We start from the raw sequence: 24,651 nt of genomic DNA, 5'->3' as shown, positions 1-24,651 counted from the left end.
ATTTTTCTTGCTATCTTTCATGGTTTGTTGGCTGTCATTGGTGATATACTTGGTTCCCTTTCTCTTTTATTCTTTGCTTGCATCTTGCCTCTTTTTGAATTGTACTTACCAGTAGGTTTGCGTATAACATCTGCATATAGCAGTCTAAATGAAGTGGTTGGTCACTTAAGTGTAACTCCATTTTTTACTCCTTTTCTCCCATGTTGTAGATATATAGTGCCATATCTTACATCCATTTATGACTCCCTCGACTGACTTACTGTAGTAAATTATTTTTATTGCTTTTTTTTTTTTTTTTTAACTTTCAGTCTTCCTTTCTACCTGGAGTCCCTTTTATTCCTTCCTGTAGGGCTGGTTTAGTTGTCACGAACTGCTTTAGTTTTTGTCTAAACTCTTTTATTATGAATGATAGCCTTCTTAGATAGACGATTGTTGGTTGCAGATTTTTCCCTTCCCACTGAATATATCTTGCTACTTTCTTCTGGCCTGTGAAGTTTGTGCTGAAAAATCTCCTGATAGCCTTAAGGGATTTTCCTTAAGTGTAACTTTCTTCTTCTTCTTCCTTTTTTTTTAAAAGGTAGGTAGGTAGGTAGATTTATTTATTTATTTATTTATTTATTTATTTATTTATTTATTTATGATATATATATAGAGAGAGAGACAGAGACACAGGAGGAGGGAGAAGCAGGGTCCATGCCGGGAGGTAGGTAGGTAGGTAGGTAGGTAGATTTATTTATTTATTTATTTATTTATTTATTTATTTATTTATTCATTCATTCATTCATTCATTCATTCATTCATTCATTTATTTATTTATTTATTTATTTATGATAGACAGAGACACAGGAGGAGGGAGAAGCAGGCTCCATGCCGGGAGCCCGACGGGGGACTCGATCCCAGAACTCCAGGATTGAGCCCTGAGCCATAGGCAGGCGCTAAACTGCTGAGCCACCCAGGGATCCCCGTAACTTTCTTCCTTAGCTGCTTTAAATTTTTTTTCTTTTGACTACTTTTTGCCATTTTAATTTCTGTATGTCTTGGTGTGTATCTCCTTGTGTTGAATTTTTTTGGTTGGACAAGGATCTCTGTGCCTCTTGGATCTGGATGTTTTTCAGAAAGTAAGTTTTCAGCTATTAGTTCTTTAAATTTTCTACCCCCTTATCTCTTTCTTCTGAGATCCCTATAATGCAGGTGTTATGCTTGGTGTTACTGAGTTCCCTAAGACTATTCTCAATTTGCATGATTCTCTTCTACTTTGCTCAGATTGGATATTTATGCCCCATTACTCTTCCAGGTTGTTCAGTAGTTTCTCTGTTTCATCTAATCTATTTAGTCCAAGTGTATTTTTAATTTCTCTTTGTTCTTGATCAGATTTTTTTTTTAATCTCTAAGAGTCTCACTGATGTCTTCCACTACTTTCTCAAGGCCAGTGATTATCTTTACCATCATACTTTAAATTTTCTATCAGTTCTATTACTTCAGTCTGTTTTGGTGTGGTCTCTTGTTGGGGTTAGGTCCTGTTCTTAATTTGGGAAATGTTTCTCTGTACTACAGTAGCCTTATTACGAGGTCTTAGAGTGCCCTTCCATGCAGTGTCTCCTGTTACCCAGGTCCTGATGCTTCAGGGATTGTCTCCTATGTGTGTTGGGTGTGCTCTGCTGTTGAGTCTTAGCCTCTTTTTCCTTCAGTTCCATTGTTGTCACATCGTTCTTTTTATGTACTGTCTCTGTCTGTTGTGGGCAGCAAGGTAGGCAGTGGTCTGCTTGAGAATTGAGAAATGCCCCTGCCACGGAGGGAACTGCAGTTCTGCAAAAGCGCAAGTTGAGAGTTGTGGTGTGGCGGGCTTTGCACTGGTGTTCTGGGGGAGGGGCTGCCATAGTGGTAGTGAAGTAAGAGTAACTGGGAAGGGCTGGATCCACTGAGTGGTGTGGGAGTGGCATGATGCGGTGGGGCTTCCTGCAAGCAATGTAGGAGTGTCTGCTTTGGCCAGTTCTCACAGGTGCCATTGTTGATGCTATGGGGTAAGGGAAGGGAATGGTACATGCTGACTTCTTTGTTCTTGCAGGTGTATCCTCGTGATCCCTGTCTCTCTAGGCTGTGCTTGGAAGTGAGCAAACCGCCCTGCCTTAGTTTACCCCCAGTATTTTTCAAACTGCTGGTTCTATAGTGCATCTGCATGGGTTGTTGGTCCTGCTGTCTTTTTAAGGGCTGGGACTTCCTGGCTAAAGTCTTCTGGGCTCTCCCAGAGGGGACCCTGAGGATTGAAAAAATTCCAGGCTTGAAGTCCCACTGGTTTTAAGAACTCAAGAAATTTGGCTCCTCTCATATTGAGAGGCAAACAGTAAAGAGAGTGGTTCTCCTGATACATGAGCTGCTGGTATGAACATCTGTTTTCTGCCTTTCTCGGTGCCACCAGCTCCCTCCCCACCGCAGGTCACAGGGTCCCTTTTGCTCTCAGACTGCCTTTTGACCCTTCTTCCTTCACTGTGGCCTCTTCCCTACTTTTAGTTGTGGGGTTTGTTCTGCCAGTCTTCTAGTCATTTCATGGGTTTTTCACACTGATTGGGTGGTTATCTAGTTCTGCTCGTGGGTGAGGTGAGCTTAGGGTCCTCCTACTCCACCATTTTCCCTGCTGATCAGTGTATACATTTAAGTGTATGAACTCATGGCTTTATTAGATTTTCTGACTTACTGGATTGTCTCTAATTTTTGCTTTCTTGTGTACTTGCTCTGCTACTCTTTCTAAAAACCTCTGCAAATACTATTTAAACAAGATAGGATAGAAATAAATACATAAATGTTAATGTAAATGAGCAATATTGATTGCTGGAATTGAGCTGAAAATTGGAATGGAATAGTGAAGGCAGGAAGCTTTGACAGGAATTGATAGGTTTTAGTGACTAATTGGATGAAGGATTCAGAAAGAGGCACTTACAATGTTTATAGTTGAATGAGTGTTCAAATACATGAATTTGAGGTTAAAAAATTAGCTTAATGCTTCACTAAGGGTCAAATCTGAGTCAAGGGAAGCAGGCAATTGGCTTATATTCATTAAAAATAGGACTGTGTTTTGTGTAAGTCAGATGATTAGATATTTGTGTTAAATTCCCAGCAGGAAGAACCCCATCAGGCTCCTTCAAGAAGAGATTAGGACTGGTAGGTTGGATTTCACAACTGGGAATCCCTTATCGGTCATGATATGGAGACCTGACCTTGTGAGGGCAATTGGGAGCCAGCCCTTGCACATCAATTTAATACTTTGCTGCTAAAATACCAGAATGAGTATGGAGGGATGTAAATTTATTAATTCTGGCCACAGTACAACCCATAGGCCTAATCTCCATGAAGATTATCATGGCAATCGCCACAGCTGCCATTGACCCTTGGAGCCAAACTTCCGCAGCCTAGTAAGAGCCCTTTAGAGAGGGTAATAGGACCTGATTTTCTGTTTAAAAAGCATTTGTTTAAATCTTCTGTTTTCATATTAAGCTGCTCAAGCAGAATACTCTAAGTGGTTTTTTACATCGTGGGGGGAAGATATGAGAAATTTTTCCTCATTGTCTATATGTGTAATAGAGCTTGAGGGTAGCCTTGTAATTGCCTATGGAATGTGGTGGGAAGGATATAGGAGATCTTGATAAAATGTGGCTACAGGAGTTTAGTGCCTCTTGCCTTCAGCTAAGGAGGTCAACCAGATTCATTTATTCAGCAAATATTTGTTAAGTAGGCACTGCGTGAGGTAGTTAAGGTTTTTCTCAGTCCCATGATTTTACATCATTAAACTTTAATACTGTAAAAGGCTCTTAATTCTATAACTAGAAAAGAATGTGAATAAATCCTTTAAAATATAAACAGTACTTAAAAAGGCTTGTAAGTGCTGGGAATACTCTTGGTTGCTGAACAAAATAGTGTAACAATGTTCTCTCATAAGAGTGGTCTAAATCCATGTATTCTAAAATTTTTCATTGTGACTTGTTTAAAAATGTTTAGCATGAGGACTCCATTAAACATGTACTTATATGCACACGTGGACATTTTTGAAAGAATTTCAAGAAGACCTATCCTTGCTACTTGTTATGGATTCTAACTTTACTGTTAAATTAATTTCTATTTCATTTACCCAGAAATGTTAATCTAAAAATCACTAAATTGACATGCTAATAGGCCTTGATCTACAGTGTGAGAAAGAAACAAGTTTAAGACACTTTGTTCTTTGGAGTCTTCTATAACTTTTGAAAATAGTCAAAGACCATGGGTATATATAATTATACCTATTTTTAACAGAATTTTTAAAAAAGATTTTTTACTTATTTATTTATTCATAGAGAGAGAGAGAGAGAGAGAGAGCAGAGGCAGAGACACAGGCAAAGGGAGAAGCAGGGAGCCGGACGTGGGACTCGATCCTGGATCTCCCACTGGCGGTGCTAAACCACTGCACCATGGGGGCTGCCCTAATTGTATCTATTTTGACTGGCTTTGTTTAGAATTTATTTTATAGCTCTTTGAAGGCATTCTAGTAAAATTGGGATTTATCTTTGGGAGTTCATTAATTCATTGACTCACTGTGCAGATATTTGAATAACTAGTCTAGCAGTGTTTTATCTTTTTCCCTCTTAATTATTCAATATTAATATTTAATTGAAAGTATTTGTTAAGGAAAAATAGCAACATGAGGTCTTGAAAAGTTACTTTTAAGCTATTTTTTTCTGGTAAAATACGCTCTGAAAAGAGAAGAATAGATTAAGGTACTGGTTAAGCTCTTGACTATAGGGGGATCCCTGGGTGGCGCAGAGGTTTAGCGCCTGCCTTTGGCCCAGGGCGCGATCCTGGAGACCCGGGATCGAGTCCCACGTCAGGCTCCCGGTGCATGGAGCCTGCTTCTCCCTCTGCCTGTGTCTCTGCCTTTCTTTCTCTCTCTCTTTCATTCTGTGTGACTATCATAAATAAATAAAAATTAAAAAAAAAAGCTCTTGACTATAGAAGAGTCCTCTCTACTGATTTAGTTGAGCATGTACTTAAAGTTTCTCAAAAAAAAGAAATCCAAAACTTTGGTATCATGTAATATCAACAAACTGAAGTATATTTGATCACTGTTAATAATTCTTCACACTCGGGATGCCTGGGTGGCTCAGTGATTGAGCATCTGCCTTCAGCTCAGGGTAGGATTCTGTGGTCCTGGGATCGAGTCCCACATTAGGCTCCCAGCATGGAGTCTGCTTCTCCCTCTGCCTCCCTCTGTGTCTTTCATGAATAAATAAATAAAATCTTAAAAAAAATTTTTTCACACTCAAATGAATCACAGGCCATTATGTCAAATATATTAAATGAATCCATGACTGGAGAAAAGGCTTAAACACTTAAACTAATAATTTATCCCTGTCTAATTATTTAAGTCTTCTCAATTCATGTATTCATTTAAGATATTAGCATATGGTCTGTGAGGTCAGGAATTATGCCAGTTTTGGTTCATTATTATATCACAAATGTCTAGCATACTGCCTGGAAAATATTAGATGTTTATTTTTGCTTGAATTATAAAAAATTACAGGAGGCTTGACATTTTGACCACAAATGCAGCAGTATTATATGGTTCATCACTAGTAAGATAAATGAAGTCCTGGAGATACAGTGGATATGGACACGCTCCTCTTGCTTCTAGATTTTACCACATCCTTCTCAGAGACTGTTAGTACATTTGCAGAGGGTAACTATGTGTTCAAAAATCAGACTTGGGTCCACTCACATCCTTTCATTTTCTAAGTGTGATCTCATGGGCAGTTCATTGCTTCCATGTCACCTATAAAGCGCTGATAATAGTGATGTCATACAATCTGATGGGAGATCTTGCAGGCCAGCATTCAATATGTGTCACCTAGCAAACCATCAATCTTCTTTGCTGTTAATAATGCTAATACTACTTGGTTTAGAATGTGCCAAGCTCTGAGGTATAGATGTAGCCTTCTATGAGTTGGCAGCTTAGTGAGGGTGATAGAAAAGGAGGACCATGTAGTATGATGATAAGTCTGTAGCAATAAGAGAACTCTGCAAGTGCAGAATGGGGATGCTGCCCCTAGAATATCTAGTAAAGTTTCACAGGGTAAGCTGTATCTGAACCAACAACTGAGCAAGGAGGACTGTCTCCTATTTTCCCCCCTACCCAGGATAGGTGGGTTGGGAAGCAGAGTAGCAGAAGTGAAGACCTCGGTGTGTGGGAAGATGCCCTCAGTAGAGTGAGAGTGGCGTGGAAGAACTTAAGTGGTCTAGGGACAAGTGGGCTTCGTCAGGTCTCGAAGTGCCCAGCTCAAGAACTAGCACGGGCTGACCTTAGGTTTGCATGTGAGAAAAATCCTTCAGAAGTGGTGAGAATGGATTGTGCTGGAATACGATGAGAAGGAGACCAGCTAAGAGGATGATGCAATAAATAATGGAGGAGATGAGTGCCTTGGTCACAGCTGTGTCAGTGAAGACAGAACCTTGGGAAGCTTGGCATTTAGGGGACACAAACTGTCACTTGTTGCTTGCAGGGAGGCTTTGAGTGTAAACTCTACATTGCTAACTAAGTATGCTGTGATCAATTACCTTTGCGATGAAAGGAATGGGGGATGGATGGGATATAAAACCAAGAGCATCCCATATTGAGTCTTATTCCCTAATGCTTTTTATTGCCTGCATATAATAATGCATATCTTTTCCTCAGGTATTCTGTGAATATTACTGCATTATCTTAGCTTATTCATATTTAAAACTACCCCTAGTGTCTAACAAACCAGAAGTAATACCAGTCCTCCAGCAGCCTAAAGTTCTAGAAATGAAGGTAAGGAGTCAAATGACTCCAAACCACATTGTATAGGGAAGGTTCTCCTCATAACTGAGTTTTTATAGCTAAACAGGTTAACGAAGAGCTTCTTGTGTTTTCATAACCCTTGAGACAAGGCTGTGTTGTCAGATGTTATTACACTGTTAGAGGTAGAGAAGACTGACCAAGGTTGTTTACTCAGCAAATTGGTGTTGATTAGGTACAAGATGAAAAGCAGTGGGCAAAACAGACATTGTCCCTGCTATCATGGAACCTATCTTCAAGAAGATGGAATGTCTTCTTTTGATGAAGAATGGTAAAACTACTTGGAGGGCATTGTGGTCTAAGATGGTAGTGTAGGAAAACTAAGTATGATGTATATATCACATCTTAATTGTTTAGCACTTAAGAGACAGTGGCGCAGGGGGATTATAGGAGTTTAGAGCATGACTAAGGCTTAACCCATTGTAAATGCTTAATCGATGTTAGAGCTATTTTATATTCTGTCATAATTGATTTTTTCCCCCATCTTACTAGGTTATTACCTCTGATTTATCTCTTAAATGCCACCTACAAGCTCCATTTGGTAGCCAGGCTACAATGACTGTATTGTCCAGAATGCAGCAGCAGCAGCTTCCTCCTATCTGGTCTATCTGCATCCTTTCTCTCTACTAAATCACTTTTCCACCTTGCAACAAGAGTAGAATTCATGTTTCGAAGTTAGTTTACTAATGCTATTAAAAAAAAAAAAAGTCTATCAACCGAGTAGCTTAAAGCAACATGAATTTATTACCTTAAACTTCTGGAAGTCAGAAGTTTGAAATAGGTTTCACTGGGCTAAAATAAAAAGGTGTTGGCAATGCTACATTCATTATGGAAGCTCTAGAGACAGTATGTTTACTTGCCATTTTCTAGTTTCTGAAGTTCACTTGGATTCCTGGACTTGAGCTCCTGTATCACATTGACCACTGCTTCTGTTAACTCCTCTCCTGCTTTGACTCTTCTGCCTTTTGTTCATTTGTAAGGACTCCTGTAATTGTCTTAGACCTACCCAGAGAGTCCAGAATGATTCTTCTAGCTCAAGATTCTTAATCATTTCTCTAAAGTTCCTTCTGCATGTGGGGTTAGACCTTTACAGGTTTGGGGAATTAGGAAGTGGTCCCTTTTTTAGGGGCCTCAGTCTCCTAAAACAATGCCTAGAACATTTGAGTAGGTGAGCATTTCTTTTTTATTATTATTTTTTGGTGTAAATGTTTCTGTGCAAAGCTTTTTTTAGCCCAGTTTGGCTCTTGCCTGGACCTCCGGCCACTACATAGGCTCTTCTCCACTTGTCCTCTGGCCCTCAGGACCTTGCGATGGCCTTGGCTTACATCGGCCCTTCATACTCCTTTGCCCTTTCCCCCCCTGCCACTCATCATCTGGATCCTATAGCAAATTTTGTGTCCTTAAGGAGTATCATCTTGGCCTTCCCTTTGCCGGTCAAATAATCAACTTGTTTGCAATCCTGGAGCCTGGATTTCTTCATAGCACTTGATTACAGCTTGAACTTGTTCCTCGGTGTTCTTTGATCTGGAAGCTCTGCAAAGGCAATACTTATTTTCATTGTGTACTAAATGATGATCATTTATTCAATATGCAATAAACACTTAGTAAAGGAATAGACTTAAAATGAAAAGACCATGTGCTTATAAAGTAACTCTTAGTGTTCATCTGTGTACTGTTGTTGTAGCCACAGGGAGAATGGGGTTTTGGATCATGGAAAGGGTTGGTTCAATAACAGAAGATTGGTGATTAACAATTGAGTAAATCAACTGAATGTTCATATTAACAAAGTAAATTTCACTAAGTAATTTTCAGACTTTTCCATGTCTGTAAAAATGTGCATAAGACTTGAACTATCTAACATAAGCATGGAGTATCTCATGGGCTAAGAGTTCTAAAAAAATTTTTTTTTTGAGTTCCTTTAAATTTTAAAGTGACCTTTATTTATAGTTGATAGCATGGGTTAGAGGCAGTTTGCCTGGTTTGGGCCTGTTGGCTGTGGAACTTAGAGTTTAATGACATTAAGCTCTGTTAGCACTGGTGTTCAAGAGAAGTCTACCAAGATTTAATGCAGTTGCCACTCTGGTGTGAACTGTGCAAAGCAATAGCTCAGTAAGTCTTTAGGAAAACGTTTTACAACAGAAAAATTGCTCAATACTATGTATGACTCAGTAGGTTAATTCTTTAATTTTGTAAGGTTTATCGTTATATTTTGAGCCTTACTTATAAATTTATACAATATTCATTGACCTATTGAAGCTATGTTTCACTTCAATGTAGGCACAGTTTATGTTAGATAAGTGACCCAGGTGGGTGTGGTTTTTTTTTTTTTTTTTTTTTTTTTTTTTTAGCAATTCATTGGATTTCTTGAGAGAGAACTTTTGGTATTCAAAACTGCTTCGAATTGTTTGTACTCTATTGAACAAATTATTTTGAAGAAATCAATTTTTTTAAAAGATTTTATTTATTTATTCATGAGAGGTACACAGAAAGAGAGAGATTGGGACAGAGACAGGCAGAGGGAGAAGCAGGCTCCATGCAGGGAGCCTGATGTGGGACTTGATCCCGGGACTCCAGGATCACGCCCTGGGCTGAAGGTGGTGCTAAACCGCTGAGCCACCAGGCAGGGCTGCCCAGAAGAAATCCATTTAAAGGCCTATTACTGCATTATTTTTTCTCAGTGTCCTGATAGATCCCTGAGTAACTAAGTTTGAATTAGATTATCTATTGTACAATATCTAGATGTAATCTCACTGTGGACTATAAAACATTATATCTGTTACTATGTAGGATATGAAATATTCATTGATTATCAACCTCTTTACAAGACCTGATAAAATTCATAAGACTGATTTACTTTAAGTTTTAGTTTTCAACATCCCTGAGAAGTTAAAAGTAGGACTTCCTAATACAGTTTGGTACTAGCTTAAATTGTGTAAGGCCCAATTTATGTTCAGTGTACACTTCTCTTTCAGCGTATGTTGGATAAAGGACATTGTTGTGGCAGTCACTGGAGAGAACATGGAAACAATGAAGGGTATCATTCAGAAGTACCAGCATCAGCGCATCTCCCTGGTTGCAGCTGGAGTGACCCGCCACAGGTCAATTTTCAACGGACTAAAAGCCCTAGCAGAAGACCAGCCTGACTCTAAGCTCTCTAAGCCAGAAGTTGTGATAATTCATGATGCTGTGAGACCCTTTGTTGAGGAAGATGTTCTTCTTAAAGTTGTCACAGCTGCTAAGGAACATGGGGTAAGTGGCTATACTTCTGAAAATGGATAGAAGACACAAATGCTATAGCAAATGTTCACTTCCTGGATGTTGATGAAATCTTTGTGAAATGTCAGTTTACAACGGGCATGATGAGTAAAAGACGTGACTCTAAATTTTTTTAGGAAGCCTCAAGTATTGTATCATGAGACTATATTAGAGTTTATATTTGTACTCCCTCAACATAACATGAGCTTTTTGGAGGAGAATGTAATATCTTCAGAATATGGCTCTGAATGTACCCTCATGGGTACATTCAGAGAAGCATTGTGCACTTTACCTAGAGATACCTAAGAGAACTCTGAAGTAAGGGATGTGCATAATTATCAGAAATCTGGGTCATCACACCCAAATTGTGTTTTGACTTTTTGAAGATGGTTTGCTTTTCAGCGCAAACAGCCAAGTAAGCTTTTCACACTCTTTAAAGTAATATGTTTTAAGATGATGCAGAAATCTGTGTTCTGATTAACCGGAAGAACAAAGGATAACAAAAGACATATTGTAGTCTTTAGAATATCTTTGTTCTGTTCTTAGATTACTGGATAAAATCCTAAAAATAACATAATAGATTTATAGATAAAACGTGAGACTGAGTGAAAGTCGCTATACATCCTTTGTATAGCATAATAGCAATAGGTTGTGGAGGGGGACATGCATAGGCCTAGTTCTCAGGTTTTTTAATTAGTGATACATATGTAACTTGGACAACCTCTTTGAGTCCCTTTTCCTTGTACTTGCGCTATTTTTAGGGTTGTATATTAGATGTTAATTACTCAGAGTTCAAACTACTTAAAAATGAAAAGGTATTAAGAATTACAGCACCTAGGATTGTAGAGATATGGAAGGAGTCCTCTAAGCCTTCTTTGCCATGTGGGTGGTGAGTTAAAAAAAAAACCCATCTGGAAAAGATCTCATGTGATTTCAGTTACCTGTATGTAACTGTAATCTCTTTGTCAGGAAATTGTTGCACCTTCCATCTTCTCTTCCTTAAACATCAATTGCTTTTAAAGCTGTAAAAGAATTCCACAAATCAAACAAAACATTTTTCTTTCATATATCTTAAAAAAGATATATTGATGGAGTGAAAATTGTGATAGAGGTAAGTTGGCTAACCGAAAAACTTGATGAGGGCTCCCATACTTCTTTAACCCCTTCCTATTGTCCAGACTTCTCAGCTGCAGTAGCGGTAAACAGTTAGAAGTAGCATGAGGAGGAATGAAAGAGCGCAGGATTTAGAACTTTAAGGAGTTAAAGTGAAACTTGACAAATTTGAAGAAGTTCCTAGGGAGGACTAGATATTTGGGGCAGATAATTTAAAAATTAGGGTTCCCAGTGAGTATAATTAGAGGTCTTTGACATTTTTCCAAAAGGTAACATAGATAATCAAGCTGACTATAGAAATTACACATTTGGAATTTTTGGTCCTTTTTTTTTTTTTTTTTTTTTTGATATCTTATTTCTAAGACGGTGCACCAAGTGATACTTTTGGTGGTAGGTCTGAAACTAAGAGGACTCTTACTGCTGCAGTTAATAAGCCAAGATATCCTAGTTTAACAGGTGACTAAGTAAAACAGTAACGTGGATAGCAATTAATGACTTGTTGCAGCAGATTAGTTGGAATTCCTTGACTGTCTTTATAATTAATGTTAATCAGAATAACTTTTATGGAACATGATTAAATCCTACATAATATTTTAATGAAATCTCAACTTTGCATTGAAAAGCTAGTTTTAAGTGGAATTTTCACAATTTATTTTGAAGCTTCTGGTGTCTTGTAGAAATGTCATAGGGAATGGTTTTCAAGAAAGCAGAAAATGAGTTTCATACAGATATGTGAAATCCTTAACATACTGAAGGAACCAGGCACGTGTTACAATCCAGAGAGGCACAAATTTTAGTGAAATAAAGCAATACTGAAATGAATTCACACAGGCAAAACTGTTTGTTTTCCTCTCCTATGTGAGAGGTATCAAACCTCCACCTTGTAGAGTTTATTTGCATCTTGACAGGCAAGAATTATTTTTGCATTGCTGTCAGGTACATGTAACTTGGGAAAGTTGTAAAATTGCTCAAAGGCAATGGAAGGCTACATTAGGCTATTCTAGAAGGATTGGCTCTAAACAATATATAGTCTTAAACTGAATCTCCTGGTTATCCTAAATTATTAAGTGTAGGATAGTTACCTAACAGCTTTAGGTAATCCAGGTACTACTTCATGCCAACATTATCACACTGTTCTAAATTCTAATCATAAAAATGTAAGTGGAAATTTGAACTAGTAAAGTTCCTGTACTAGTGGAAAGTAACGACCCCTTCTTAATCTCTGGGCATTAAATTGAAGACAACTGGTCTGAAAGATAGGCAAGAAAATAGTGAAGATTAACCTTAAAGCCACTAAACCACTTATTTTCCATGAATTCTTATGAACTAATTCTCTTTTGTTCTCTTAAATTATGTTGTGTAGATTATTATTTTATTATTTTATTTTATTTTTTGTTGTATAAATTCTTAATGGATTTTTTGTTCACTTAGCTCTTAATTTGCCTTACCCAAAGGCCTCTTTCAGATAAATCCTTTCCTGGATAAGCTAGATACTGAGTAAGCCCCTTGGAGGGCATACATGTTAAAGGAAACAGAAATTTTAACTTCATGGTTTAAAAACATTCTCACATTGAAGATAGGTTACCTCAAAGTAGTAAGATGTCCCAAGTTAAGGTTGACAATTGAGTTATTTGCATACAGGAGCTCAGAACTGTCATCAGGACCCTGGATATTTTACCTCTATAAGTTTCATTTCTGAATTCCATGGAGGGGGCAGGACTTCAATAGAGCTAGCAGGTAAAGACTTTCAGGGTTATTTCTGCATAGCACTTGATGATCACTTTCTATGATATAAATTTCTAAGTTGATAACTATTTTTTCTTCCCCAGTACTTTGAAAATATATCGTTGTGTACTGGCATTATTTTGGCTTGTGAGAAATCTGTTGACCAGTATAATAGTATTCTTTACCAGTCTAACTGTATCCCTTTAAAGTTAATTGCCTTTTCTGTTAGGCTGATCTTATTTTTATTTTATTCAAGTTTTTATTTAAATTCCAGTTAACATACAGTGTAATATTAGTTTCAGGTGTAGAATTTAATGATTCATCATTTACATGTAACACCCAGTGCTCATCACTACAAGTGCCTGCCTTAATCCCTATCACCCCCCCTTAACCCATTTCCTATCCCTTAACCCTTCTCCAGTAACCCTAAGCTTTTTCTTGGTAGTTAGGAGGCTTCCCTTCCCACCCTCCTACCATATGTTCATCTGTTTTGTTTCTTTAATTGCACATATGAGTGAAATCATATGGTATTGGACTTCCTCTGACTTAATTTGCTTGACATTATAATTACTCTCTAGTTCCACCCGTGTCATTGAAAATGGCAAGACTTCATTCTTCATTGAGTTCTATTCCATTGCACATATATATCACATCTTCATCCATTCATCAGTCAATCAATAGACATTTGAGCTGTCTTCATAATTTGGCTATTATTGATAATGTGGCCATAAACATCAGGTTGCATGTGTCCCTTCAAATCTGTATTTTGGTATTCTTTGGGCAAATACCGAGTATTGCAAATGCTGGATCATAGGGTACTTCTTTTAACATTTGAGGAACCTCCATACTCTTCTTCAGAGTAGCTGCACCAGTTTGCATTCCTATCAACACTGTAAGAGGGCTCCCCTTGCCCTGTATCCTTGCCAACATCTCTTGTTTCCTGTATTGTTAATTTTAGTCATTCTGACTGGAGTGAGGTGGTATCATTGTAGTTTTGAAAGGTATTTGCCTGGCGATGAGCGATACTGAGCATTTTTCATGTGTCTGTTACCATCTGAATGTTGTCTTTGGACAAACTCTGTTCATGTCTTCTGCCCATTTCTTAACCTGGATTATTTAATTTTGGGTGTTGAATTTAAGTTCTTTGTATATTTTGGGTGTTAACCCTTAATCAGATAACATTTGCAGATATCTTCTCCCATTCCATAGATTGACTTTTAGTTTTGTTGATTGTTCCTTTGCTGTGTAGAAGATTGTTGTCTTGATGATGTCCCAGTAGTTCATTACTGCTCTTGTTTCCCTTGTCCCTCAAGAGAAACTTGAGGGACAACTTCCTATCTAGTAGGAAGTTGCTATGGCTGTTGTCAAAGAGGTTACTACCTGTGTTCTACTCGAGGATTTTTGTGGTTTCCTGTCTTGCATTTAGGTCTTTCATCCATTTTAAGTGTATTATTATGTGTGGTGTAAGAAAATGGTCCTGTTTCATTCTTCAGGTGGCTGTCTAGTTTTCCCAATATCACTTCTTGAAGAGACTTTTTTCCACTAGATATTCTTTCCTGTTTTGTTGAAGATTAGTTGACCATATAGCTGTGGATCCATTTCTGGGTTATCTATTTTTATCCATTGATGTATGTTTCTGTTTTTGTGCCCAGTACTATGTTGTCTTGATGACTACAGCTTTGTAAGAAATCTTGAAGTCTGGAATTGTGATGCCTCCAGTTTTGCTTTTCTTTTTCCCGATTACTTTGGCTATTCAGGGTCTTTTATGGTTCCCATACAAATTTTGGAAGTGTTTCTCCTATCTCTGTGGAAAAATGCTGATGGTATTATGATAGGAATTGTATTAAATGTGTAGATAGCTTTGGGAAATAAGAACATTTGAACAGTAAATGTTCTTCAGCCCATGAGCATTCAGTATTTTTCCATTTTCCATTTCTTTGTGTCATCTGGACTTTTCTGATCAGTGTTTGTAGTTTTAAGAGTATAGATCTTTTACCTCTTGGTTAACTTTATTCCTATGTATCTTATGGTTTTTGGTGCCATTGTAAATGCGATTGGTGTGTACCTTGATTTTTTTTTCTTTCTGCTGCTTCATTAATTGGTGTATAGAGATGTAATATATTTCTCTAAGTTGGGTGGGTTTTTGTTTGTTTGTTTCATTAATTGGTGTATAGAGATGTAATATATTTCTCTAAGTTGGGTGGGTTTTTGTTTGTTTGTTTTTGGTATCCTCTGACTATGCTGATTTTGCTTTATCAGGTCTTGCAGTTTTTTTTTTTTAAGATAGATAGATAGATAGATAGATTTATTTATTTATTTATTTATTTATGATAGATGGAGAGAGAGAGAGAGAGAGAGAGAGAGAGGGAGGCAGAGACACAGGCAGAGGGAGAAGCAGAGTCTATGCCGGGAGCCCATTGCGGGACTCAATCCCGGGACTCCAGGATCGCGCCCTGGGTCAAAGGCACGTGCTCTACCCCTGAGCCATCCAGGGATCCCCCCAAGTCTTGAAGTTTTTTTGATGGAATCTTTTGGGTTTTCCACATAGAGTATCCTGTCATCTGCAAATAGTGGAGGTTTGACTTCTTTCTTGCCAATTTGGATGCCTTTTATTTCTTTTTGTTACCCAATTACTGAGCTTAGGATTTGAAGTAGTATGTTAAGTAACAGTGGTAAGAATAGACATTCCCATCTTGTTCCTGACTATATGGGAAAAGCTCTCAGTTTTTCTCTGTTGAGAATGACATTAGCTGTGGGTTTTTCATATATGATCTTTATGATGTTGAGGTATATTCCCTCTAACCCTACTTTGTTGAGTGTTTTTGTCATGAATGGAGGTTGTGCTTTATCAGATCTTTTTCTGCATTTATTGAGAGGATCATGGGATTATTACTCTTCCTTATTAATGTGGTGGATTATTGATAGGTGAATATCGAACCATCATTGCAGCCTGAAAATAAGTCCCACTTACTTATGGTGAATGATTCTTACAATGTACTCTTGGATTTGATTTGCTAGTACTTTATTGAGTATTTTTGCATCCATGTTCATCACGGATATTGGCCTGTAGTTCTCTTTTAGAGAAGTCTTTGGTTTTGGAGTCAGGGTAATGCTGGCCTCATAGTTTGGAAGTCTTCATTTTCTGTCTTTTGGAGCAGTTTGAGAAGACTAGGTATTAACTCTTCTTTGAAAGTTTGGTAGAATTCCTCTATGAAGCCAACTGGCCATCGGTTTTTGTTTGTTGGGAGATTTTTGATTCCTAATTCAACTTCTTTCCTTGTTATTGGTCTGTTCAAGTTTTCTATTTTTTTAAGTTTCTATTTCTGTTTCAGTTTGGTAGTTTGCATGTTTCTTGGAATTTATCTATTTCTTCCATTTTTGGTAGTTTATATGTTTCTGGGAATTTACCTATTTCTTATAGATTATCTGATTTGTTGGCATATAATTTCATTTTTTTTTGTTAAAATCATATGTATTTCTGTGATGTTGGTTGTTCTTTCTGTTTTTACTTCAGTTCTTTCTTTTTTGATAAGTCTGGCTAGGATTTATCAATTTTTTAATAAGGATTTTATTTATTTATTCATGAGAGACACAGAGACAAGGTAGAGACATAGGCAGAGGGAGAAGCAGGCTCCCTGCAGGGAGCCCAGTGTGGGACTCAATACCGAAACTCCAGGATCATGCCCTGAGCCGAAGGCAGATGCTCAACCATTGAACCACCCAGGTGTCCCTTGTTGTTTTATATACTTGGGTGCTTCCATGTTGGGGGCATAAACATTTACAATTGTTAGGTTTCCTTGTTGGGTAGTGCCCTTTATTACAATAGTGTCTTTCTTCATCTCTTGTTATAGTTTTTGGCTTAAGGCTAGTTTGTCTAATAAAAGTATGCCTACTCTGGCTTTATTTTGACGTCTGTTTGCATGATAAATGGTTCTCCATCCCCTCATTTTCAATCTGCAGGTATCTTCAGGTCTAAAGTGAGTCTCTGGTAGGCAGCATAGAGATGTATCCTGGTGTTTTATCCATTCTGTAGTTTTTGATTGGAGTGTTTAGTTCATTTACATCCAGAGTAATTGTGATTGATAAGAATTCACTGCCATTTTATTACTTGTTTTGTTATTTGGAGATTTTCTTTATTCCTTTTTATTCTTTGTCACTTTTGGTCTTCCTTTCCCACTCAGAGTCCCCATTCATATTTCTTGAAGGGCTGGTTTAGTGTTCATGAACTCCTTTAGTTTTGTGTGTCTGGGAGACTCTTTATCTCTCCTTCTGTTCTGAATGATGGCTTTGCTGGGTAGAATGTTCTTGGCTGTGGATTCTTCGCATTCAGCATATTGAATATATCATGCCATTCTCTTCTGGCTTGCCAAATTTCTGTGTAGAGATCTAAAGCTAGTCTTATGGGTCTTCCCTTGCAAGTTAGGGACTTCTTTTGTCTTGCTGATTTTAGGATTTTTTTTTTTTTATCAGTGCATTTTGCAAATGTAACTATAATATGTCTTGACATTTCCCTGCTTTTGTTGATTTTGATGGGAGTTCTGTGTCTCATCTTGGATGGAATCTCTGTTTGCCCCTATCAGGGAAATCTTCAGCTATTTCCTCAAACCTTTTGCTGCTTTTCCCTCTCTCCTCCCCCTGGGACTCCTATATGAAAGTTATTATGTTTGATGAAATTGCTGAGTTCCCTATATCTAGTCTTATGATCTATAATTCTTTCATTTAAAATTTTCCATAATTGTATCTCCTGTATTACCACTTAATTCCTCTTCTTCTTCCATCCTTGTGGTCATTGCATCTAGTTGGTTTTGAATCTCAGTACTGCAGTTTTCATTTCTGCCTGAGTTTTAGCTCTTCTCAGTAAGGGTCTCCTTGATATCTTCCATGTTTTTCTAAAGTCTGGCAAGTATCCATGTGAATGTTGATTTAAATTCTCCATCAGGCATATTACTTGTATCTGTTTTGATTTCTGGCTGTGATGATGTCCTCGTCATCGTCATCGTCTTCTTTTTCTGTGGAATGGATTCTTCCATCTTGACATTTTTAAAAAAGATTTATTTATTCATGAGAGAGGGAGAGGGAGAGGTTTGCAGAGACTCAGAGGGAAAAGCAGACTCCATGCAGGGATCCCATGTGGGACTTGATCCCGGGACTCTAGGATCATGCCCTGGGCTGAAGGCAGGCGCTAAACTGCTGAGCCACCTAGGTATCCCCGTCTTGACATTTTTGTATAGATCTCTGTCCTCTTCTTTGTGTTAGAAAATCTTGTTAAATTTTCTGCTCTGGAAAGGAAGGGCCTTTTGGAAAAAGTGGTCATATAGTTTCCAGGACCTGATGCTTCAGGGACTGTTTATCATGCTCTCTGCTCTGCTGCTGTGTTTTGGCTGCTCTGTCCCTCAGTTAGTCATCTGTGGAGGCTCTCCTTGCCTGTAGTGGGCAGTGTTTGGACCTTGGTCAGAGTGTGGCGAGTTTAAACTAGGTATGCTCTGGTCTATTTGTTAGATGAGACCTGATGCTACTTCCACGTGAAGCCTTGCAGAACTTTATGGTTGGAAGATGTGTTGAGTGTGGGTTTTTACTGGTCTTCTGGGGAAGGGGCCCACTGTTCTGAGCCTGGAGAGAAGCTATAGCAACAGAACAGTGGGGCTTGAGACTTGGTGTAAGCAGGTTGGAGCTCTGCTGTTGACTGAAGCTGGTTTATGCTGAGGGACTGGGGAGGGAATTGGTGCCAGCCAGCAACTTTGTTCCCAGAGATGGGCCTCCTTGCTTGCTGTTCTCAGGGAAGCACCACAGAATAGTGAATAATGTCCCCCTGTACATCCCAGGCATCCTTCAGATTGCTGTTCTCATGCAGTCTGTCTCCAGGTTGTTTGCCTGGAACAATGTGGTGAACTTTAGGGTCTGTCCCAGCCAAACCTGCTAACTCTTAAAACTCCAAGGTTTAGGGACTTGCTATGGCCTAGGGGCTGTGCTGGTCTTCTGGGGGGAGGGTCTTACCACATTGGGATGGATGCAGGTTTTACAGAGAAGGGCAATCAAACTAGAGTTCAGGGCCATAGGATCTGCAGCAAAACAGGCTAAATAGCCTGTGTTTGTGTTAGCCACCCTCGGCGGGTGTCTGCTCTTATGTGGAGGGTGGGAAATGGTGCCCACTGACTCCTTTGTCCCCAGAGAGGCCTTTCTGTGAACTCCACCTCTCACAGATGCTAGAAGAGCAGTCTCTCTCTGTTCCTTAAGTCCTCTTCCAATCATGCAGTCTACCCCAGGGTTGTTGGACTGCCTCCTTTCCTGGAACCCCAGGGCACTGCACTCTATTCCATCCTGACCTCTGGAAACCTCCAGTCTTTGAACCCTGCTGGTTGTACAAACCTTAAGAACACTCAGCCTCTCTTTTTTCCAGCCAGTGGCTTTGGGGCAATATTCTCCTGCATGTGTTCCCCTCTATACCCCCACCCCCCTCTGGTCCGTTTCCTCTGAGACCAGGGCTCTCTCACTTCCACAGTACTTGCAGCACATTTCTTCCCCAAACTAAATATCTGGGCTTTGTAGTTTTTTGGTGTGGCCTCTTCTCTCCCTCTAGTTGTGTAGTTTGTTCTATCAGTACTCAGGTCCATTTCTTAGGTATTCAGAATGATTTGATAGCTAACCTAGCTGTGTTAGAGGGATAAGGCAAGTGCATGGTCTTCCTACTACACAGCTATCTTAGCTATAGTGTGTCTATGAGGTTGACATTTTTTTTTTTAAAGTAACTTATTTTTCACAGATAATGTGCATTGTTTCTATTATGTGACTAGATAGGAATTTCAGGAATAAATCCAAAGCAAGGGACAAAAGACCCAATGTAATCTCTTGTTGAAGTATTCTTAAAGTAAAATTTCATTTTCTAGAAGTTTGATTTGGTTCCTTCAAAATGTCATGGGCCTCCTTTTTCTTAGGATTTTATATTATTTCTCAGTATTTTAAATATGAATAATACCTTGTAGATAATGTGACTCTTTGTAGTTCTTCATTTCTCCACTTCTACTTGTGATTTAAATTGTATTGTTCAGATCAGTAAATTATAGGCCCATGTTTGGCAAGCCGTTATAAGTAGGAGTTCTTTGGGCATGAGATGAGGATGTGTTTCTAGAACAGAGATTTGTGTTGGTTTTGCTGGGGATCCTGAGGGTTTTAGCATTTTGAAATCTCCTTATGTTAATTTTTGGCTTGAGATTTTATCCATCTTATGGTAATGTTAAGCCAAACTCTGAACTCTCATCAAATCTAGGTGATAGTACTTCTCAAGGGAGATGCCCCTCCCTGTCAGAGTCCAAGCCAGGATAGCAAACTATTTTGTAGTCTTACCACACTGGTGACTGTATTTTATCTGGCCTACCTTATAAATAGTTACATGGATTTTTTTTGTGAGGACCACAGTTCTAACTGACCAAGTAGCATAGGCTCAAAATATGATTTCTCATTCCTTCTCATTTGTTTAAAGCCTATTATTAACTCAAAGCATCTCCGCAGTTTTCCTTGAATTCTGGTTCTCTGATGTTAGTCCTAGGAAGTTACCTAATGAGTCATAGTTCTAAAAAAAAAAAAAACAAAAACCCTATTTTTTAAAAAAAAACCTTTAAAAGTCACACTGGGGGGAAAAAGAACTGTCAATAACATTTCTCCTGATTTTTTTTAAATAGCAAGAAGTTTTGTAAGATAATTTGTCAGCCATACTGCTGGAAGTACAAATTTTTTACTAAGTACAAATTACTTGTATATTTCTGCATAATTAAAAGTCGAGAGATGAAAAAGCAGTAATAAGGACATTGTAAGAGAGATGTTGACAAGGGTAAAATAAGTTGGACACAGAAATGTGGGAGAATCATTTTAGGACTACGAAGCTAGCTAGCTATTATATACACAAATCTACCAGCATAACATGAATTTGCAAATGACAGTGCAACAGGAAAGCTCTTGCATCTCTAATCATGCTTTGTCCTCTCTTCCCTAATCAACTTCTGACAGTAACAGATCACATTTACTGCTCTCTCTTTGACATCTTGACTCTTTATTGCACAGCAGTCTGGCTTCTTCTGACTATTCTGTCCAAAATCACCTATAACTTTTCAATTCCCAAACTAGATGTGTACTTTTAGTCTGTTGTAAAATAAGGAAGCTGAGTGGCTTTTATATGTGAGTCCTCAAAGGCAGAATGAAATATTTTGGGATTTCCCAAGTAATAGGGTCTTTCTTTTTTCTTTTTTTGGACCTGTTGGATCTCCCCTGAGCTTATGATAATGCTCACTCAGGGTGGAGGCTGGTCACCAGAAACACTAATGGTGTCTAATTACCAATGGTGATTGGAAATCTGAGGCTTTGAATCAGCTCCACCTCTATGGGAGAGGAATAGGGCTGGAAATTGAATTCAATACATGGTCAGTGATTCAATTACTCATACTGCCAAAATGATAGCCCAATAAAAACCTTGGACTCCAAAGCTCAGGGGAGCTACCTGGTTGAACAGTGCTGTGACAGTATGGCACTTCATCATTCCATGGGGATAGGGTACCACAGAAGCTGTGTTCTGGGTTCTCCCAGACCCTATACTAGGTCTTTCTTCATTTATCTAGTCTGATAAATATCCTAAGTCCTAAACATGTGATCATAAGTAATCATAATCAACATGTAGTCATAATCATTCTCTTGAGTTCCAGGGGTTTTAGTGAACTTTAGTGGGGGTTGTGAGAACCTCCTGGACTTGGAGCCAGTTGATCAGGAGTATACGTGTTATGAGGACCCCTTTTGTATCTGGTATCTAAGAAAAGGGCAGTCTGATTGTGAACAATGGGGATTGTGTGAACTCCAGGTGGCTGACATGAGAAATGAATTGTATTATAATACACCAGCGTATACAGAATGTCTTAGTTAAGTTTGACACTATTAACCAGTTCTTCATTCTGCAACTCTCTCTACCTTGTCTTCTGTGACTGTAGTCTTTATATGTATTTTTTACCACTCTTTCCAGATCAATCTTCCCATACTCTAAACATTCCCTTTAACTTCTGTGAAAACTGGAAAGAGCACTCCTGAGCAATCAATCATGCTCACATTACTTAACTGAAAAAGTGACATATAGTAATACTCATGTTATATAGTTTGAGTATTTACGTCTGTTGTGATGACAATTACCTATACAGAACTTCCTAACACTTCAAAGAATTGCCTCCTGGAGCTACTTGGTACTCAGACCTTTTGTTCTCTTCCTAATCCCTGTCAACCAGTGATAAATTCTCTGTCCTTACGTCTCTGTCTGTTCTTAGGATACAGTATAAAAAGAATCCTAAAACATGTAACTTTGTGAGATAATTATTTCATTTGGTACAAAGCACTTTCATGTAACCATCTTAACTCCCGCTTGACATGTTCTCTCCAAAATCTCTTTCATGCCACACCGTCTCTGCTATGATTCCAGACCTTGTGTATTCAACTTCAGCTGAACAGAACCACTTAAATTTGCCTTTTTCAGCATGTCTGGAATCGTGTGTAGGTCTGAATTCATTAATTTTGCCTGATGTCTCTGCTTGAATTGGCTTCTTCAGACAAGGGGGAACCACTGATATCCTGCACTTCGCCCTCCACCCCTGCCCCAGGGGAAATAACCTAAGACTGGAAATTTAGAGATTGGATAGGTGGAGTACAGGAGGAGATTGAGGGACTTGAAATTAGTTTGAGATCTACAGTATTGATCCAGCTGAGTGGTGAAGGTCAATTTAAGCCAACTGAAATAAAGCAAGAAGTAGAGGTTGGAAAAAAAAATGTTAAGGGAACTGGATGGGTCAGACCTGATGGGACACTGTAAGCCATGAGGTAATAAGACGTGTGCTTCTGTATGCTTTGATTTTTTTTCTTTGCTATTCCCTGCCAGTAGACTTCATCATTTCTTCCAAAATCCCTGTGCTCCTGCCCTCCCTGCATCCTTCCAAGGTTGTGTGAAATTAGTTGAGACACTGAATCGCTTGCCAAAACTCGGCAGTCCTACCCATGGACATACATACTTAAAGAGTGTAAACAGCTTGTGAACTTACCAACACGTGACTGAGGTATATTTTACTGCATCCCTTATAAAAAGAGACCTCTATACTTAATGGGTTGTTTTTCCCATATTTAAGGCAAAAGGGATTTTTGTAGACTAGCTGATCTTTTTTTTTTTTTTTTTTTTCTATATCAGACTATGGAAGTGGCACAGGATTTCTCAACCTTGGCACAATTGACTTTTGGGGTAAGATGCTCTCTGTTGTGGGGGCTGTCCCGTGCCCTATAGGATGATTAGCATTAGTTTTTAGTTAAAAAGTATTTTGAGTCCTTTTCTGAAGAGAAACAGTGTAATTTAATAACCAGAAACTTTGACATGGGTGTGTGTGAGTGTATGTGTCGGTGCTCCTTGCTTTTTGCAGTAGGATTAGACTTAGTAATAATTGAAGAATGCTTCAGAAGTCAAAAGTTAATATATGTGCATCAGGAAGAATGTACTTTTTGACAACCCAGTGTTAGAAATCTGTGCCAAGGATTTTGGGCCTATTTTAAAAGCTCTGAAAAATGACGTGGCCCATGATGTTACTTTTGAAATGAAGAATCTTAATGTATAATTGACCATGGCTAACAGCAACTTGTACTGTCTTTCTGTTGGTTAGTTTTGATCATGATAAAGTGCACTGAAGCTCAGAGTTGAGTGTTAGGTGGGGGTCAGGTAATAAGAGCTCCTGGGATGTTGGATTCTGTATCTGAGTGGAGGGAAAGAAACATTGTGTTAAGTCCTAAGACTAAAGAAGCAATTTGATTTGTGGGCACTCAGTGAGTTCTTATTATCTAATGGGACAGTTGAGGCTTATTTTGACAAAAGCTGAAGTGCCCAGGGCAGGTGATGAATTATTCTCTGACTACTATGGAATGAGCTAAAACTTGATGTGTTCCTGATGTTGAAAAAGCTACTGCATGAAAAGCTTTTGCTTTGCTTATCTAAAACTACTACCCTGTATAATCTCCATATTACTCTCAAATGAAGTTGAAGAAGTGGAGCAGATCAAGGAACCATGGTATTTCCAGGGATCAAAATGTAATAAAGCTTATTAAACATTAAGAACATTCAAGTAGAATACTTCTGATCATACTAGATTTAAGTTAAATGATACTACTTTGATTTTCAGCAGTTGAAATTGAGTATATCAAATATAAGCCTTATTCTTGATACATATCCTTTCTTAGGGGTACTTGGAGTGATGGAGCAATTTGGATAGGTTTTTATAAAATACTTGGATTTCTGTATTGAATGCATTATTTTCTGCAAAAGGGGATGGAAGATATTGTCAAAATACAAAATATTTAAAATCTTATAATGGCCAATGATTAACTTTAAAGATGTGATTGTGTAAACATTTATTAAGTAGTCTTGGAATAAAGACAACTCAGCTAAATGAAATTGTAATTATATAGTCAGGATTTCTATATTGTCATAATTAGCTTGAACGCAGATATGTGAGTAGGAATGCACGTCAGCACCTGCTCTGTGTATGCCTAGGTATTGTTCAAATGTACTTTTAAAAGTAAACAGAAGAGGTGGGGTTCCTTTTTCCACATTGTATGATTTGTATCTCTGATGATTTCCATGCAATGACATGTGGAAATACTTTGACAGATTAGCTTGAGAGGCAAGTAATCACTGTGGTGCTGAGCTGTTAAGCTTC

At 38.3% G+C, this 24,651-nt stretch overlaps 1 protein-coding gene across 1 annotated transcript in view; it reads left to right on the top strand.

Moving 5' to 3' along the window:
* Nucleotides 1-24,651, top strand: part of CRPPA (CDP-L-ribitol pyrophosphorylase A) — a 294,464-nt gene that overhangs the window by 7,052 nt on the left and 262,761 nt on the right. Inside the window, exons 2-3 of the mRNA XM_072764452.1 lie at nt 9,814-10,090; nt 23,139-23,189. Of these exons, the coding sequence (XP_072620553.1) occupies nt 9,814-10,090; nt 23,139-23,189 (328 nt within the window). The remainder of the gene's footprint in view (nt 1-9,813; nt 10,091-23,138; nt 23,190-24,651) is intronic.

The sequence above is a fragment of the Vulpes vulpes genome, chromosome 7 (assembly GCF_048418805.1).
Source record: "Vulpes vulpes isolate BD-2025 chromosome 7, VulVul3, whole genome shotgun sequence".
Lineage (NCBI taxonomy): Eukaryota > Metazoa > Chordata > Mammalia > Carnivora > Canidae > Vulpes > Vulpes vulpes.
The sequence above is the reverse complement of the archived record's forward strand: the minus strand, read 5'-3'. Positions and strand labels throughout refer to the sequence as shown.